The following is an 18,129-nucleotide window of genomic DNA, read 5'->3' as shown; positions in this document are numbered from 1 at the left end:
CAAACTTTTACATCTAAAAGCAGGAATGTGATGGGATACTCTCTGCTTGCCTGGATGAGGGCAGCTCCAAAAAATCACTTGAGTAGTTTAATACTATCCAGGGCAAAACAGTTCCCTTGATTGTTGATTCACCAACATTGGTGAATTGTGACTGTAGTGTGCACCATCTACAAGATGCATTGCAGCATCTTACTCAGGGTCCTTTGATAGCTGCTCCTACAACTGTTGTGATCTCTATCAGCAATAAGAATAGAGGGTAGTAAGCATTGGAGAACCGAATCTCACACTGCCACCACTTGGAAATGTGCTGTGTTCTTTCAACATGAATTTTTTTTAAATTAAAGTTCTTATTGCAGTGTCACCAGTTCAGTATCAAAGCAATTATTTGCCTGTTTTTGTCCTCCTACGAAATAGTAATTTTCTTCCCTGTTACTTTTACCAAAAGCAGCAACAAAACAGCAATTGGTTCCCCTCATGTTGAATGCAATCAATGCCCAAAAGCATTTATGGATACTAGTTTCCCAAAGATGAATAGAGATACAACACGTTCTGGAAATGTATTTTGTTCTATGCATATCGTTAAGAAAAATATTTCATTGAACTTTGGGGATTTAAATAGCACATTAGCAAAGTATGTTTTCTATACCCATGGAGCATTGGTACCCCTGGAATTTTGCTTGGATTGTTTTTACAGATTATGTCGCACTGATGGGGATCTTTAATTAAATCAAAAGACACTCAGTAATTCTAAGGTTTAAATGTATTGAATTGATTCCACAGCTGCAGTCAATTTAAATCAACTAAACTAATCTCAGAAAGGAGCTGAGACTCGTGAGTGTATTTCCTGAAGATACTCAAATATTTCTGAAACATGCTTTGTAAGAAAGTTGTGCAAAATGGTTCAGGTAGAATATTGAATCAGTTATCCTACAAAATCCTCCTTTTTTTCCACAAATGAGCTTAAGCTTCCTCAAGTCACACAGCAATGAAATGAGTCCATGCTAGAAAATGGAATCTCTAATAATAGTGTGAAATGACCAAAGTTGGAGAACAAAAACTAGGAAAGCCATGTATTTTCTGAATTTATCTGAGATTCTTCTGGGTTTTTTTAGTCGGATGTTTGTATTGGGTTTTGTATATCCATTCCATAGATGTGCTGAGATGTATTGATGATCTGCCATTAACACGCTGTGATACCTACGTTAACTCCTAAAACATAAATATGAGACCATAGGTCACATAATGTAAAATGTAAACTTTTATTCCAGCCTCTGGTATTTACATATATCTACTAGAAATATGTGGTTTTCTGTATCTGGGCTTAATGCAATTTAGATGTACCATATCACACTTCCCTCAGTGGTCACATTACAATAAAACGTAGCTTAGTGAGATGGAGACTGAGAGCTTCATGTCATTAGGTTACATGCCATGATATGGTGATGACATCATGAACATGCCCCTTAAAGGTATATCACACATATCTGATCAAGTGTGTACCCTACCTGGCCACTGTCATTTATATGTAGGAAGCCTGGGAAACTAGAACCTTAATCATTACTTTCAGAACACTCCATGTCCTAATCACTCCTTAACCAGGATTTCTAGATCTCCCTGCTCTTCAAATTCTGGTTTCTTGTGCTTTTCCAAACTTCCACTCTTGGTGGTTGTGCTTCCAACCGACAAGGCCTTACGGTTTGGAATTCCATTTGTAAACTTCAGTGATATTTCCTAATGTATCCAAATATTTCCTTTTTGTAGCTCGTTGTCAATTGTTGTCTTTGAAATTAGTCCTGTTAATCTCTTTGGAACATAATATTATGTTAATGATACGAGATAGATGCAACTTATTATCATTACACTATGATTTGCCAGAATACATTACAGCATTGCACTGTGATCTGCCTGTCTTCAGTAGGTAACAGAATAAAGGCTCTACCAAAGTACAGCTCGAAATATAAACCCACAGGCAAATCTTTTGAATATTAAACAGATAACTGCAAAATGCTTATCAGATCTGAGCATTTACAGTAATTAAAATCACTACCATTCTCAAATATCAAAACACTTCTGCACTAATCCTTGACATTAAATTGACTGTAGAAAGATTTTGCTAATTGGCTATAGGACCTTTCTGATTAATTCCGGACCCCTCATTGCTTCAGACTGATTAGTGTGCTAGGTAGATAGAAATTTCCAACTTGCATCACTTGACTATGAGTCCAGGTCTAGAAAGTATCATGGCCCCACTCCTCATGTCCAGACCAGACACAAGTCTTCAACAGAGCTACAGCAGTCAATTGAGTCTATTACTTTTAAAAGACCTCTAAGATGTAAGTGATGCAAATGTGGATTGAATTAGATGATCTGTTTCTAAGATCAAGGGAGTTCTACACGGAAGGCCAAAAGTACCGAAGTTGAAAGAGAAACAAACCATTTCAGACGCTGAAAATCTGAAATAAAAACAGAAAGCACCAGAGAAACTCAGTAGATCTGGCAGCACAGAGGCAGGAAAGGGAGTTGTGGGTATGAGAGAAAACAACCTTTTCAAACTGTGAGTTAAGGTATGGAATGCACTTTTCTGAAGGAGGCAGGATCAATTGAGGCATTAAGAGGGTATTGGATTGTTATTTAAATGGAAACAATGTGCCAAGTTACAGGGAAAAGGCAGGAGATTAAACACTAAGGTAAAATGTTCAGAAAGCCAGTGCAGAAATGATGGGCCAAATGGTCTGCCTATGCACTGTAACAATCTGTGATAGATCACAGTCAATTGAACTGCCAATGGAGTCAATGATGAAAGTCAATAAATAATCCAGAACAGGTAGAGATGATCTTTTTATCAACAAAATTATTGAACTTTGCACATAGAATTATTTGAAACATTTATCAAATACCAAGCAAGCTAAAATTGTAAGCTTACAGCGCAGATAAAATAGGTTGAAGCCAAATTTTAACTCACCCGCTCCTCCTCTTCTCTCAGATCAGGCATGGTACTGATGCAGAGACTTACTGTAGTGATTGTCACAAAAATAACAGAAAGGCAAGCAAACATCTTTCCTGGGATCCCTGAATCAGGATTTTCCACCATGTCCCTGAGGTTCTTCATGCAGTGACCCAAGCGAGTCGTGTCATCAAAGGCACCCTGTGATTCTTCAGTAAGTAACACTTCATAATCCATCTTCAGTTCCTCTAGATCCTCAACTTTCTGATACAGTTTACGGCGACAACACCATTCCAGGTTTTCATCCTCAATGCCCCAGTAAATTAACTCCTCTTGAAAGGAGAGAGCACACATTTCTCTGAGGAGTCTTAGTTTTCCAGCCGTCAGGAAAGTCATAATAGTTCTGAAGGCACAAGGATTGCGGTCAAAGAAAAACTCATTGCGGGTTACATCGTAGTCATCACAGATGTCCATAATTTCATCATAGCCGCTACATGCTTTGAGTTTGCCTAGACGTGTTAATGGGATCTGGTCAAGTATAATCCATGGCATCTTATATTTAATGCCTCCAACATTAATGATCGCATACCGAATTCTCTCATTGATTTGGGGGACACAGCAGACATCTTCATCTGGTTGAAGCAGTTTGACTTTTTGGTAATAAATCCCTTTGTTGGTGTGGGTCTCCTTGCCTCCAGTGGTGCAAGTGAAGGTCATGTGCTCTCGCTCCAATCTGCCCTCAGCCAGCAGAGCCATTGTAACTTCATCTATAGCTTTGCAGGGCCACTCGCTTGTTTTACTTCATGGAGAATGATCCAGTGAAATAAAATTGTTGCAACTGTCAAGAGAAAAGATCAATTGAAAAACTGTCAATACAATCACCTTAAAACTGAGTAGTCAGCCTCAACAATGGGCAATGCTAAAGGTGGGAGGCTGTATCTGTCACATCGGATACCAGAAAAGATCAAACAGTATTAGTGTGTACTCTCTCCTTGCTAAAGTATCTTTCCTGTTCTTTGATTTCTTAAGATTGTTTTTTGGTGTCCTTTTAAAAGCAACCTGGTATGAAAATAATACATTATTATGGCGGTACAGCTATACCTGCACTTTGGCTTAATGTACTTTGGTAGGGAAATTGGAAACATCATCCGCACCTTCAATAATGTTGAAAAACAGACAGTTTCAGGGTAAAAGGTGAACAAATAATGTAAAACACAGCAGGTTAGCGAGGCAATTATAAATGCTAATGAATCACTGCAATTTATTTCTAGGATGATAGAATTCAAAAGAAAAACATTGCCATAGACTTAGCAGACCATAGGGCTGCTTTCTCATTACAGAGAGGTAACTGGTGGTAGTTTACACTGAGGCTCACCATGCCTCAGGTGAGCAGAGAGGTTGAGAAGATATATTCTTCATTGTAACATCAGCCAGTGTGGGAATTGAATCCATGCTGTTGCTATCACTCCAGCTGTCCAACCAAATGAGCTAAACCAACTGGCCCAGCTCCAGAGAATTCAAAGTAGTTGGACAGTGTATAGGGCACTCGTCAGGCCACAAATGGGGAGCAGTGCACAGTTCTGCTCTTCATATTATAAAGAGGACATAAAGCACTTGAGAAAGTAAATTGAGAACTGGCAGATCATAGCCATTGGAAATAATTTTAAAAAAGGTTCAGCATTCATATTTTAGAAAAGGGAAGGCTTAGAGGATACCTGATAGAGATTTTTCAAATTACAAATGGGTGGGACAAGGTAGCCACAAGAGTGAATATTTCCACTTAGTCGTTATCTTGTAGCTATGGCCCCTACTATCATCTATGAGTTGAATCTGAGACATTTCATTCCTCAGTGATTAGAATTAGTGGGAAGTGATGGCCTCGTGGTATTGTCACTAAACTATTAGGCCAGAGATCCATGTAATGTTCCGAGGATGGGAGTTGAAATCCTGCCATGGCAGATGGTGAAATTTGAATTCATTACAAATCTGCATTTAAGAGTTAATGATGATGATGAATCCATTGCCAATTGTCAGAAAAACCCAATAAAAAAACCAAAATCAATGCAGATGCTGGAAATCAGAAACAAAAACAGAACATTCTGAAGAAGAATCCCTGGACCTGAAACATTAACTCTGATTTCTTTCCACAGCTGCTGTCAGATCTGCTGAGCTTTTCCAGCAATTTCTATTTTTGTGTCAGGAAAACTCACCTAGTCACTACTGAAGTGTCCCCAGTATACACGTTTCTTACTTACAAACACAATCCCATGCAGGGTGTAATTTTAAAAATTTGACATATGAATATTTCCTGTACTTATAAACAGCTGCTTTATATTGTCCCGCATTGTGTTCCGCCTTGCAAACAAATCAACTTTAGAACGGACTCAGGAACAGAACCCTTTTACAACCCAGGGGCTGCCTGTAATGTCCTTCTGGGAAGGAAATTGCTGTTCTTAACTGGTCTGACTTCAGACCCACAAAAATGTAGGTCACCCTCAACTACCTCTGGGCAATTAGGAATGGGCAATAAATGCTAGCCTAGCTACATCCACATCTCATGACTGAATAAGACAAAATGTGGAACTTGTTACCACAGGAACTGATTGAGGCAAATATTTCACAGGCTTGTAAAAGGAAATTAGAAAAATACATGAAAGAAAACAGAGTAGAAAGATATGCTGCATGACTGAGATGTGGAGGATGGAATGGGAGGAGATTTTTGAGGAGTACAAACAGTACCACAGACTAGATGGTTCAGATCATATGTTTCCGTGCTGTAGGTTTGATGCAATGAAGCAGGTTTTTGCTAAGCAGACTGGATCTTAATTACATTTTGCTCCAGTACATGCTATACATTGACAGTATGCCATAGTGCTAACCAGTACACCTTTTTTATTTTAGTATATTACCTTTCCAGTCTAATCTGAAATTATTGCTAGTATCAGGCATTTATATCCACTGTAAGAGTAATGGTCTTTTATTCAAAAATGATCAAAGATATGTGAGTTACTCATAATTCAAATACTTATACAAAAATTAGGATAATATCATTTCACAGCGGCTTACATTATCTTCTTAATGAGTATATTTGTTACTATCCAATATTCTGTGAGACTTTCGGAGGAAACAATCTGTTATAGATATCTCAATGTGTTGTTTATATGTGGGAGGAGTGATATTCCCAAGTTTCAATTCAAGAAACAAACTGAAAACTCAACATTCGATGAGAACAATGAAGAAAGGATATCAAAATATATACATGCTGTATATATCCTTTTAACTAAATCAATGAATTAATGCAAAGATTCTGTGATGTATTCCACGTGTAGAATCTCTTAAGGATTAGCAGAGCACACCTTATCCAGGCTAACATTCCCTGATAATAATGTGAACAATTGTAATTAGATTATTAGCAACCTGGGTCATCTGCTGCCTACAGAATGTTTATAAGTGTGATTTTAACAGGCTCTGGGCTCCATCCTGAAAAAAAGGGAAGCGCATTTTACTCTGTATCTAAAATCATCTAAAGATATATCCATTATTCTGTCTGATGTCGAGTTAAATCTGATTTCACCACATTCTCTATATAAAGAAAAACACAGACTTTCCTGTTTAAAGAAATGGCACAAGGAATCCTGGCAGACTGAAACTCCATGGGGATTTCTGGGTTTCCAGCCAAAGAAAGCAAGAAGTTTTTTTTTATTCTTTGTTCTTAAGTTGTGGGCTTAACTGGTAAGGCCAGTATTTATTGCCCACCCCTAACTTGCTTGAAGAAGAACTGCTGTAGTTCATGTGGTGCAGATATACACCAAGTGCTGATGCAGAGGGAATTTGAGGATTTTGAGGAATGACAGTGAAGAAACCGTGATATAGTTTCAAGTCAGGGTGGTGAGTTGCTTGGGGATGACCACGCGGGTGGTAATGTTCCCATCTATCTGCTATCCTTATCTTTCTAGAGGTGTGGTTTTGGATGGGACTGTTGAAGGAGATTTGGTGAGTTACTGCTATGGCTCTGTACCACTTTGCGCCAGTAGCAGAGGAAGTAAATATTCAAGGAGTGGGATGGGTTGCCAATCAGGTGGGCTGCTTTCACTTGCATTGTGTCAAACATTTTGAGCATTGTCGGGACCACATCACCCAGACAAATGTAGAGTTTTCCACCATACTTGTGTCTTGCAGCCTGTAGCTTGTGTACAGGCGCTGGGAAGTTAGGAGGAATTAAGTTCCCAGCCTCTGACCTATCCTTGTAGCCACACTATTTATGTGCTAGTGCGATTTAATTTCTGATCAATGGTAACCTCCAAGGTTGTTTATAGTGGGAGATTCAGTGATGGTAATACCATTAAACCTCATGAGGAAATATTTGATTCTGTCTTGTTGGAGATGGACAGTGGTGCTACCAATATCACTTGTTAGGAATTGCCAATGTAGATGAGCTACTGTTCAAAATTATACACATTCATAATCTTCAGGAAGAAAGTCAGGAGAAAATATTCCACAGTAGGGAGTGAGTAAGCTTGAAATAGACAGATTAAAAAAAAAGCAAAGTCGACACAAGTGCTTGATAAACAAAATCTCAGGTATGCCTGATCACAAAGGAATTGAAATAAGTTATTTTTGAACTAATGGTAACATCAAAAAAGGCACTTTTGGACCACTGACAACTACAAAAGAACACTTTCATGCTAATGAAACACTCAAAAACAGCATAAATGTTAATACCATGGAGTATGACAAATTGCTGCCTATATAAGCAGTTCCATCAATAAGTGGGTCATAGGAAGAGGTTCTGAATTAGGACAAGGTTTTTGCTAGAGAATGAAGGTGAAGAAGACAGAAATCAGGAAACATATCCTACATTATTCTGTTTGAGTTTATATGGATAATGACAGCTTCAGCAAGTTATCTAACAGCAGTGGTTCAAATAAGGAAGGGAGAAAAATTAGGAAACAAAATGACATTCCATTTTTTCAATTACAACTAAGCAATAAGTACTCCCACAGTATGGCCAAAGTGAAAAATGATAACGTTCATCGCAGTAAACATGGACATTTTTCATCCTCAGGATTTTCAGAGTCCCCGTTGCTTTTCATACATTCGCCCTCATCATTTTCCTCAAACACCTCTTCTCTTTGGTATAGCACAACTAGGCCATCTTCATTTGGTTCTAATCTTGTCTATCTAATTGCATATTCCCAATCCCCAAATGTCTTAAGCTTGTACTTATCACTGCATTATTTTAAACACTCAACAATCTTCACCCAACCTATGCCTGTAATTACTTACATTTATAGAAATAGCCTAAACACTGGTCTTTTGTGGACCCCTTCTCTTCCCTTCATGTCACAATTTGTAGTGATGTCTCTCAACCTGCCTAAGCCCAATTCTCTTCCTGAACTCATTTCCATCTCCCTTTTCTTCTTTCAGATCCTTCCTATGATTGACCCCATCTAATCCTTCCTCCTTTAGTTGAACTTTCATTATCTTATATAATTATTATGCCTCTGTGAAGCACTTTGAGATGTTTAGATATGTTAAAGACACTATATAGACACAAGTTGCTGTTGCAGACATTAATCATTTTTCGCATTAAGAAAACATTATTGGAGCAAGATATATTACATCATTAAACACCACACAAATAAAAACTTCATTTTGCTCGGGTGTTATTCTCATCTCTAATGCTCGTCAGGGACTATTATAAATGAAACATTATAAGGTCCTCCCGTGTGACGTTAAAACTGTATTACTGTTGGCTTCGAAACACAAATAATTATCAATCAACCACACAAAGGTTATTAAGAATTCTAAATGTAATTGTATCTTTGTGAGAATGTGCTTGTGTTTATAATCAAAAAAGTAACAGGAAATTTTGATTTACTGATGATCAGAAAGTTATTTTCAGTTCTCTTTTGTGCCCTGATAAGAGGGGATCAGGATTTCAACTTCCAATGTGTTTCCAGTGGGAAGTGGATAGTTCCAGTTACATTCTCCTATTCTGGAAGTTACAAAAACTGAACAATTCTACTGAGGGAACTGTGCTTTCCATGAGTTTTTCTTCTCTCCTTTTTTAAGAGAGAAACTATATTTGCTTCTGACCCCAGTCAGGTCGCCTCCAAAATGTCCCAAATATTAATCCGTGGGTTTTCTAAGATAACATCAATCTTTAATTTATTCTGAATCAGGAAATCTACCCCTATTGAAGACCAAATGTGCAGTATTCAAGTTGGGTGACCCGGACCAATACAGAAAATCCAGATATGACCTCTGCAAAGCCTTCAGGAATGCCAAGAGGCAGTACTGGACCAAGTTAGAGGCCCAGACCTACCAAACAGATTCCTGCTGCTTATGGCAAGGCCTAAATGACATTACAGGATAGAAAACGAAGCAGTACAAGATAGCAGACAAAGACACATCCTTCCCTGACCCGCTCAATGCTTTCTATACTCAGTTTGAACAGAATACCAGCGGCGTGGTCATGCCTGCCCCGACAGCCCCAGACACACCTGTTCCCTCTGTCACTGCTTCAGATGTCAGATCAGTCTTTCTGGGAGTCAACCCAAGGAAAGCGATGGGCCCAGACGGTGTCCCCGGCCAAGCACTCCGATCCTGTGCAGACCAACCGGCGGAGGTATTCACCGACACCTTCAATCTCTCCCTCCTACAAGCCGAAGTCTCCACCTGCTTCAAGAAGACCACCATCATCCCTGTACCTAAGAAAGTACATACAACATGCCTTACTTATTACTGCCCAATAGCTCTGACTTCAATAATCTTGAAGTGCTTCAAGAGGCTGGTCATGGCCCACATCAACTCCAGTCTCCCAACTTGCCTCGATCCCCTACAATGTGCCTACTGACATAACAGGTCCACAGAGGATGCCATATCCCTAGCCCTGCACTCATCCCTGGAACATCTGGACATTAAAGGCACCTACGTCAGACTTCTACTCATTGACTACAGCTCCACCTTCAACACCATTATCCCCTCCAGGCTGATCTCAAAACTGTGTGACCTTGGCCATGGCTCTGCCCTCTGCAACTGGATCCACAGCTTTCTGACCCACAGACCACAATAAGTGAGGATAGGTAACTGCACCTCCTCCACAATAACACTCAACACTGGAGCCCCCCCAAGGATGCGTTCTCAGCCCCCTACTGTACTCCCTGTACACCTACAATTGTGTTGTCAAATTCTGTATGAACGCCATCTACAAGTTTGCTGACGACACCATCGTAGTGGGATGGATATCTAACAATGATAAGTCAAAATACAGAAGGGAGATAGAGGGCTTGGTGATGTGGTGCAATGAAAATAATCTGTCTCTCAACATCGGCAAAACAAAAGAACTGATCATTGACTTCAGAAAGAAAGGAAGAGAACACATCCCCATCTGCATCAACAGAACTGAGGTTGAGAGAGTGAAGAGCATCAAGTTCCCCAGAGTAACAATAACCGACGACCTGTCCTGGACTTCCCATGTAGATGGGACAGTCAAGAAGGCACAACAATGCCTCTTCTTCCTCAGGCGGCTCAGGAAATTTGGTATGTCCATAAGGTCCCTCACCAACTTCTACAGATGCACCGTTGAAAGCATACTGTTCTGGTGCATAACAGCCTGGTATGGCAACTGCTCTGCTCAGGACCGTAAGAAACTACAGAAGGTGGTGTGCACAGCCCGGACCATCGCGGAAGCCAACCTTCCATCTCTATTTACATGGCTCACTGCCGCGGAAAGACGGCCAAAAACATCAAAGACCCATCGCATCCCGGTAATGCTCTCCTATGGCCCCTTATGTCAGGCAGAAGATACAGAAGCTTGAACACACGCACCAGCAGGTTCAGGAACAGCTTCTTCCTGGTCATTGTCAGACTGATGAATAGACTCTGTAGCCTCAAATAACACCGATCTTGCTAACATTGACCTCGCCTAGCACACGCCCTGTGCAATGTAAGCTGTATGCCTCTAAGTCTTTTTCATCTATACATCCTTTGCTGACTATGATCTGCCTGTACTGCTCGTAAACAAAGCTTTTCACTATGTTTCAGTACACATGACAATAAATAAATAAACCAACTCATTCTTTGATTTATTTAAATCAAATCAAAGAATGACTTTACGGCCCAAGATGTTTAGCCCCCACTGTTGCAAGCCACAGTCTAAACAATTTTCCATCATCCCTCTAGGGTTCCCTACTCTGATACATTTTGGATTAGCCCACTGTCCTGGAAGGATTGTCTGGCATAGATATTAGCTTTTTAAGCTCTCCAGAAAAGCAACCAACCCCATATGACATATCTCAAAATCCAATCTCCAAAAATTATATGCTCACTGGTTCTTCTTAACCAATGAAATTTAAGAATTTAGAAAAGATGGTAAGTTAGAGTGGATAACAGAAAGAGAAATGGAGAAGAAAATAAATATTCGATTAAGGGCAAGAGAAGAAGTAACAGAGAGGAAATGTAGGAAAGAACAATTTCAAATTAGGCATTTTTTAAACCACCAGTTGTTTACTTTCAGGGCTAGGGTGTTTGACTGCTAGTAAATAACAAAATTATAGAGGTGCTCAAATGCATTTTCACTAGACTTAACTTTGTTGGGTATGTTTAACAGGCAATTAATGTGAAAATAAATTCTTTGCTTGAAAACCATAATGAGGTTAAATGGCAATGTGCCAGTTTCAAAAAAAAACTAACAGAGGAATGAAAGAAATTGTCTAGCATTTTAATGAGGTATCTTTTCCTCAACAACAGGTTGTTTTTGATCTCTGTTACTCACTACCATTGGGTGAAGGGGTGGGATGGAGGGGTGAGGGTGGGGGTGGGGGTGGGTTTATGAGAAAAAGTCATAATAGGTTCAGGAAGAATAGTTGACAGTATTGCTCTCAGAAGCGTATGGCTTACTGAAGCGAATAATGGATGCAACAGGACAGAATGCCCATAATTAATGTCACAGCTAGCACATACTTCCCTGCTACACTCATCTCCAATATTCTCAATCCCCTCACTCCCTAATTCATGCAGGACTTCCTCCTTGTGGGGGATTGGAGGTTTGGACTTAACTTAGGGAAGACTGCAACTTAAATTGATATTTCTTTGTTCTAATCCTACAAGGAGAAAGCAGAAAGGATGAAAAACCTTAAGTTACCATGGCAGAGAACATCCCAACGTCACATGATATTTACCAGATTTAATGATTGGTACATGAAAATGCCATTTCATATGACTTGATATGAGGCTTTTTGAGAGCTAAATTTGTGCAAGGATCCATGCAAAGAGCATCACATTATGGGCACAATCTTCTTCTACTATTAAGGGTCTCACTTGCCAGCGGGAGAGTGATGGGAGATCCACGGTGCTCCTTTTCAGGAAGGTTCATCAAACCACATGTCAATCAGGTAATAGTGAGGCCACCGGAGGATCTTCCCCTGGAATCATGAACCTGGCAGTAGAGGTCCTGCTATGTGAGAGCTACCACCAATCAGAGACTGGTAGGAGCTTTAATCAGGCCCACTCTCCCAATAGCGATCTCTTGATCGGACACTGCCTTTGACTGAGGAATTCTCTCCATCCCAAGGTGACAAGAGGGCACAATTTGACATGTTATGCACATTGCATAGTGATGGGCCTGCTTTCAGCTGAGTAAGTTGCAGCCATGACGAGGCCCTTAACTAGTGATCATAAATTGCACACAAATGGTCCCAATTGATGGCACAGCCGGAAAATTGACCATGGGCCTTCCCACCCAGAATCTAACTCTGATAGAAGGTGGCAGCATTCAAGTCTGACACCAACTTGCCTAATTAAAAACCCATCCTGCCTCCACGTTCACTCCTAGTAAGGGCAGATACCGTCCTGTGTCAGTCCTTGTTGGCAAACAACTAATATACTTTAACACATCAAGGGAAGTGACTGGAATTGGAGAATCACATAGCATAATGCTTTCTTGGAAGGTGTGGCAACTCCTCATATCTTGCTTAAACTAATAAGTTTTATCCTGCACCAAGAAGCAAAGCTTAAGGAGTCATAAAATTTGCACCGAGCGCATTGATCAGCTCCTTCCATTGGATCGGAACCTCTTGCAATGGTGCCCTCCAATAACCTTTTCCAAAGAGGCATGACTCCCTTTGGCTAAAGTCTTACAGGAACCTTTCTGAATTTTCTCAACAAAGCTGAAATAAGCATTTTCTTTTCCCAAACAAACTTTTGAGACTGTGTGTAGAGCAGAGCTTGTTGTCTCGTGGCAATATGTTGCAGTTCACACAGAGAATCCAAGGTTCTGTAGCAACATGCACTGTTGCATGTATTGTGTAGTCTGGTTATGGATAGTGATGGTAAAGGCTCCAATTTTCTTTCCATCACACATCTGACCAAGAATGTCTCCCAATCTTATTGCCTGTCAGTAGTGTGTGTTGGAAGGATTTACAGCTATTTGGCAGTGTTATGAACACATTTTTAATGACCAACAAGTCCCAGGAAGGGACTTGAAAGCAGAATGGGCACTGATTTTACTCACTCCTCCGTAAGACCACTTGCTGTATTTGATAGCAAAATGTCTTTGGCTAATGTCTGCTTCTTTAATATAAGAAGCACATTGTTTCCTGCCTTTGAATGGGAAAGCTTCCACAATCAGAAGTTGTCCCAACACTTGAAGATTGCTGACATTATATAATCAAGACTGATCTCAGCAGTCATCACTTTTATGGTGGGATTAGCACTTGCTATGCTCAGTGGGCAGAAGTACCATCCGATCATACCTTTGGCACTGATCACAGGATGCCCAAGCTCATATTTGAAAATAGAATTTGCCTGAATAGAATAATGAGCGGCTGGATGTAATCACACTAGAGAGGGTATGGAGGAAATTTATGAGGATGTTTGTAGGAATGGAGAAATTTAGTTTGAGGAAAGATTGGACATGCATTCTGACATGAGATTTAATTGAGGTTTGCATTATGAGCAGCCTAGTATAGGACAATCCTAGATAGGAAGGATCTATTTCCATGAGCAGAGGGTCGAATATCCAGTGGACATAGATTTGAAGTAATCGGTAGATGAATTAGAGGAGAGTTGAACATTTCTTTTCACCCAGTTAGTGGTAGGGATCTGGAACTCGTTGCCTGAAATGTTGATAAAGGAAGAAATACTAATCACATTTTAAAAGAAAATTTGGATGTGAATTTGATTGTTATAATCTAGAGGGCAACCAAGAGCTTTAAAATAAGGTTAGGGTGGATGACATGTTTTTAACCAGCATGGACACATATGGCCAAATGGTTTCCTTCTGCAACTTAAATTTGATTTGTTTCAAGTAGCAATAGAAGTATAAGTTCTGAACTGAATGGAAAGATTACTGAACAGAAAGATTACTGAACACCGAGCTTTAATTGAATCTTCCTAAGCACTATAGCATGTTTCCATAACTTTCAAAGAAATACGCATATCAAGAGTGAATTGCTTCAGCGTTACCAATGGCTAGTTGATGGGTTTTTTTCCCCTGTATACAAGAAGGTATTGAAGTTGGAAGAGCAACTTAAGAAATTTGTTCTGCATAGCACTTAGTGACTAGATCCTACAACAAGTTTTATGTAGCCAATTGAATAGTAAATGTTGACATTACAATTTACAATGGTAAATCTTATCAAATGTGAGAGTAAAACTAAAAGCATCAGGAAGAAATGCTTATGGATAGGATGTAAGATTTTACTTTATAAAAGATATTTATTCAGATATAGGTACCACAAGATTTTGCATTATCGAGTGCAAAATGAAATTTGAATAATGAAATTAATTCTTCACAGACCAGGTAGCAAATAAACTTGCTCTTCCACTGATTGTTGGATATTCGAATTCAAACATTCCCAAATTGGGGAAAGGAAAAGTAATTAACATCAATTTTACTACTTTATAATATCAGTAGTTGATTACAATCCATTTCAAATTACAAAATCACTTATTAAAAAAAAAGCCTATAAAATAATAATGTGCCAAGATTATTACACTTCTCCTGAGAATTTATACATAAAAATTAACATGAAAATCAATTGCAAACCTAACTATCAATAACGGGAGCTAACAATTCTATTTAAGCATGCTGGACCCGACGTCATCAATTTGCAATTAGTAAAAACCAGAAGCCATAAAAGAGAACAAATGAATTAGAATATTACTAACAGGCAAACTTCCAATAAATCAAGTACAATGCAAAAAGTAGCATTTGATTTATGTTGAGAATGGGTCTCTAAATTTTTCAGTGGATTAAATGCATCAAATTTTATCATTGCATGTAGTGGCACCATCTAGAAGTGAAATGATTGAGTAACCCCCTGTCAATTATGTCTGGAGGCCATTTTGTTGTAAGTGATTTAGGCAGATTTTATGGAACTCATTATTTTGTTGGAGAAATAGTCAATTTTTACTTTGTAATTATCACCCGTTCACTGCATTTTCTGGCAAAGTAGAAGCGGCCATCCATGATCTCATTCAAATAACCTGTTGGACTCTGGGTGGTAACATTGCACATCTCAGACTATCTTTTAAACACAAATAAAGATAATTGCAAGGACGTGAAGGCAGAGCTAGCAAAAGTGAACCAGAAAAGTAGGTTAAAATTAGGTTGTGGTAGACTTATGAGGAGATATTTAATAACTCTCAGTGGAGATTTATCCCAGAAATAAAAAAAGATAGTTTTAAAAGGATGTAGAATCTGTAGCTAAATAAGGAAGTTAAGAATTGTAGCAGATTAAAAGAAACACTACAAATACATCAACATTATTGGTAGGTAAGAAGATGAATCGGACTTTAAAATCCAACAAAAATATTTTTTAAAGAATGGTAATAACTGGGTATGAGAGAAAGTTAACTAGTAATACTAAAAATGATAGACTTTCCACAAGTACTTAAATAGGAAAAGAGTAACCCGTGCACAAGAGTAACTAGTCCTCTTTACAGTAGTCGCGGATTGAATGATGGAAAACAAGGAAATAGCAGAGGCTTTGAACAGGTATTTTAAGTCAGTCTTCAGTGTAGATGACTGGAAAACCTCCCAAAGGTACTTGTTAAAATCATGAAGTGAACAAAAGGAAGGCGCTTGAAACAAACAGCATTGCCAAAGAAATGTAGTAGGGAAACTAAAGGCTGACAGATCCTCAGAACCAGATAGCCTGTATCCTAAGGTCTTAAAAGAAGTGGTGACACCAACAGTAGATGCAGTACTTATGATCTTACAAGTGTTTCTGGAATCTGATGGGTCTCAAGGGATTGGGAAATAGCCAATGTCACAACTTTATTAAGAACGGAGAGACACGGAAGGAAAGCAGGAAAATAATTGGCCAGTTCCCTTAATGTCTGTCATTAGGAAATTGCTTAATTTCATTTTTATAGGTGTTAGAACAGGATGTTTAGAAAATCATAATGTAGTCAGGCAGAGTCAGCATGGTTTTTTGAAAGGGAAATTATGTTTAACTAATTTACAAGAGTTTTTTTTATTGAGAAAGCAATGTGCAGGATGAACAAAGTGGAACTGGTAGATGTGATATGCTTGAATTTCCAAAAGGTATTTGATGTAGTGCCACATCAAGGTTTGGTACGCAAGATAAGAACACATGGCATAGTGGGTAACATATTAACATATTAGCAATATATTGGGATTGGCTAGCAAACAGAAAGCAGAGTGGAGGGACAAATTAACTTTTTTGGGGTTGACAAGCTGTAACTAAAGAGACAGTGTTGGGGGGGCAACTATTTATGATCAATATTAATGAAAATTTATGGCAGCTAAATTTGCTGATGACAGTAAGATAGGTAGGAAGGTAAGTTGTTCAGTGGAGGTAGAGAGTCTGCAAAGGGATATGGGTAGGCTAAGTGTTTGGGCAAAATATTGGCAGATCGAGTATTAATGGGAAAGTGTGAACTTGTCCACTTTGGCAGGAAGAATATAAAGGTAGTATACTATATAAATTGAGAGAGATTGCAGGACTCTGAGGTACAGAGGGTTTTAAGTGTCCTGGTACACAAACCACAAAAAGTTAGCATGGAGGTACAGTATGTTATTAAAAAAGCAAATGGAATGATGGTTGCAAGGGAAATGGAGTATAAAAGTAAAGATATTTTACTGCAGCGTATATCTGAAGTACTGTGTATATTTTTGGTTTCTTTATTTGGAAAAAAAGTTGGTTTTCTTGTGTTAGAAGCAGTTGAAAATAGGTTCAGTTGATTCATTGCTGGATGAAGGGGTTATTCTATAATGAACTGTAGGATATACTGTGTCTGTACCCATTGGAATTTAGGCGATTGAGAAGTAATCTTATTGAAATCTATAAGATCCTTAGGGGACTTGCTAGAGGGTAGATAATGGGGGGATGCTTCACTATTGCGGGATATCAAAATTGGGAAAAACAAAGTAAGAACAAAAGGTGCTTTTTAAACAGAGTTTTTGGAGAATTTCTTTCTTGGTCCTTGTTAATCTGTGGAATTCTCTTCCCTAGAAAGTTGTGCAGTCTTTGTTGTTGAATTTATTCAAGGCAGAGTTAGATTTTTAGTAGACAAGGAAGGTAAAGACTATAGGAGTCAGAAAAAAAGTGGAGTTCAAACCATGACCAGACACCATAATCTGAATGAATAGCGTCAGAAGTCATATGACACCAGGTTATAGTCCACCAGGTTATAGTCCAACAGGTTTCTTTGAAATCACAAGCTTTTGGAGAGCTGCTCCTTCATCAGATAAATGAATAGTGGATCAGGCTTTGCAGTCCTATATTCCTAAATTCTGAACCACTTCCTAATCTGTTATCCACTTGCATTTGTTTCTAGCATGACTCTAAGTAGTAATTTGGAATGGGTGCACTGGCTGATATAATTCTTCCTTAGCTTAGAAACATTAAGGCTTTGGTGGTAACTCTTCTGTTGCTGTGCCTGTGATTAGCTTATCTAGTTGGGCCGGGGACAAGCTGAAAAACGCTAAGCTTTATGGCTCAGCATCAAGATACTTCAGAGCATCTTTGATATCACTGAGAGGAAATACAGGTTGGGTCATACAGTCTATTTTTCCAACAAACACAAAGTCAATTCTATTTGCTCTGACAGCAGTGTCCGGAGTTTATTCTAAAATAACTTCTATTAATAGGAAACTTTAGACCAAAACAGCACTCACTTTCCAATAAAAGCAGGGTGAATACTTCAGCAAT

General features: G+C 38.9%; 1 protein-coding gene across 1 annotated transcript in view; it reads right to left on the bottom strand.

Moving 5' to 3' along the window:
• The window catches only part of kcng2 (potassium voltage-gated channel, subfamily G, member 2), a 97,887-nt gene that overhangs the window by 15,333 nt on the left and 64,425 nt on the right, over positions 1 to 18,129 (bottom strand). The window contains exon 2 of the mRNA XM_020532399.2: positions 2,963 to 3,782. Within this exon, the coding sequence (XP_020387988.1) occupies positions 2,963 to 3,700 (738 nt within the window). The 5' untranslated portion in view covers positions 3,701 to 3,782. The remainder of the gene's footprint in view (positions 1 to 2,962; positions 3,783 to 18,129) is intronic.

This window comes from Rhincodon typus, chromosome 4, assembly GCF_021869965.1.
Source record: "Rhincodon typus isolate 14 chromosome 4, sRhiTyp1.1, whole genome shotgun sequence".
Lineage (NCBI taxonomy): Eukaryota > Metazoa > Chordata > Chondrichthyes > Orectolobiformes > Rhincodontidae > Rhincodon > Rhincodon typus.
This window is presented reverse-complemented; position numbering and strand designations above follow the sequence as displayed.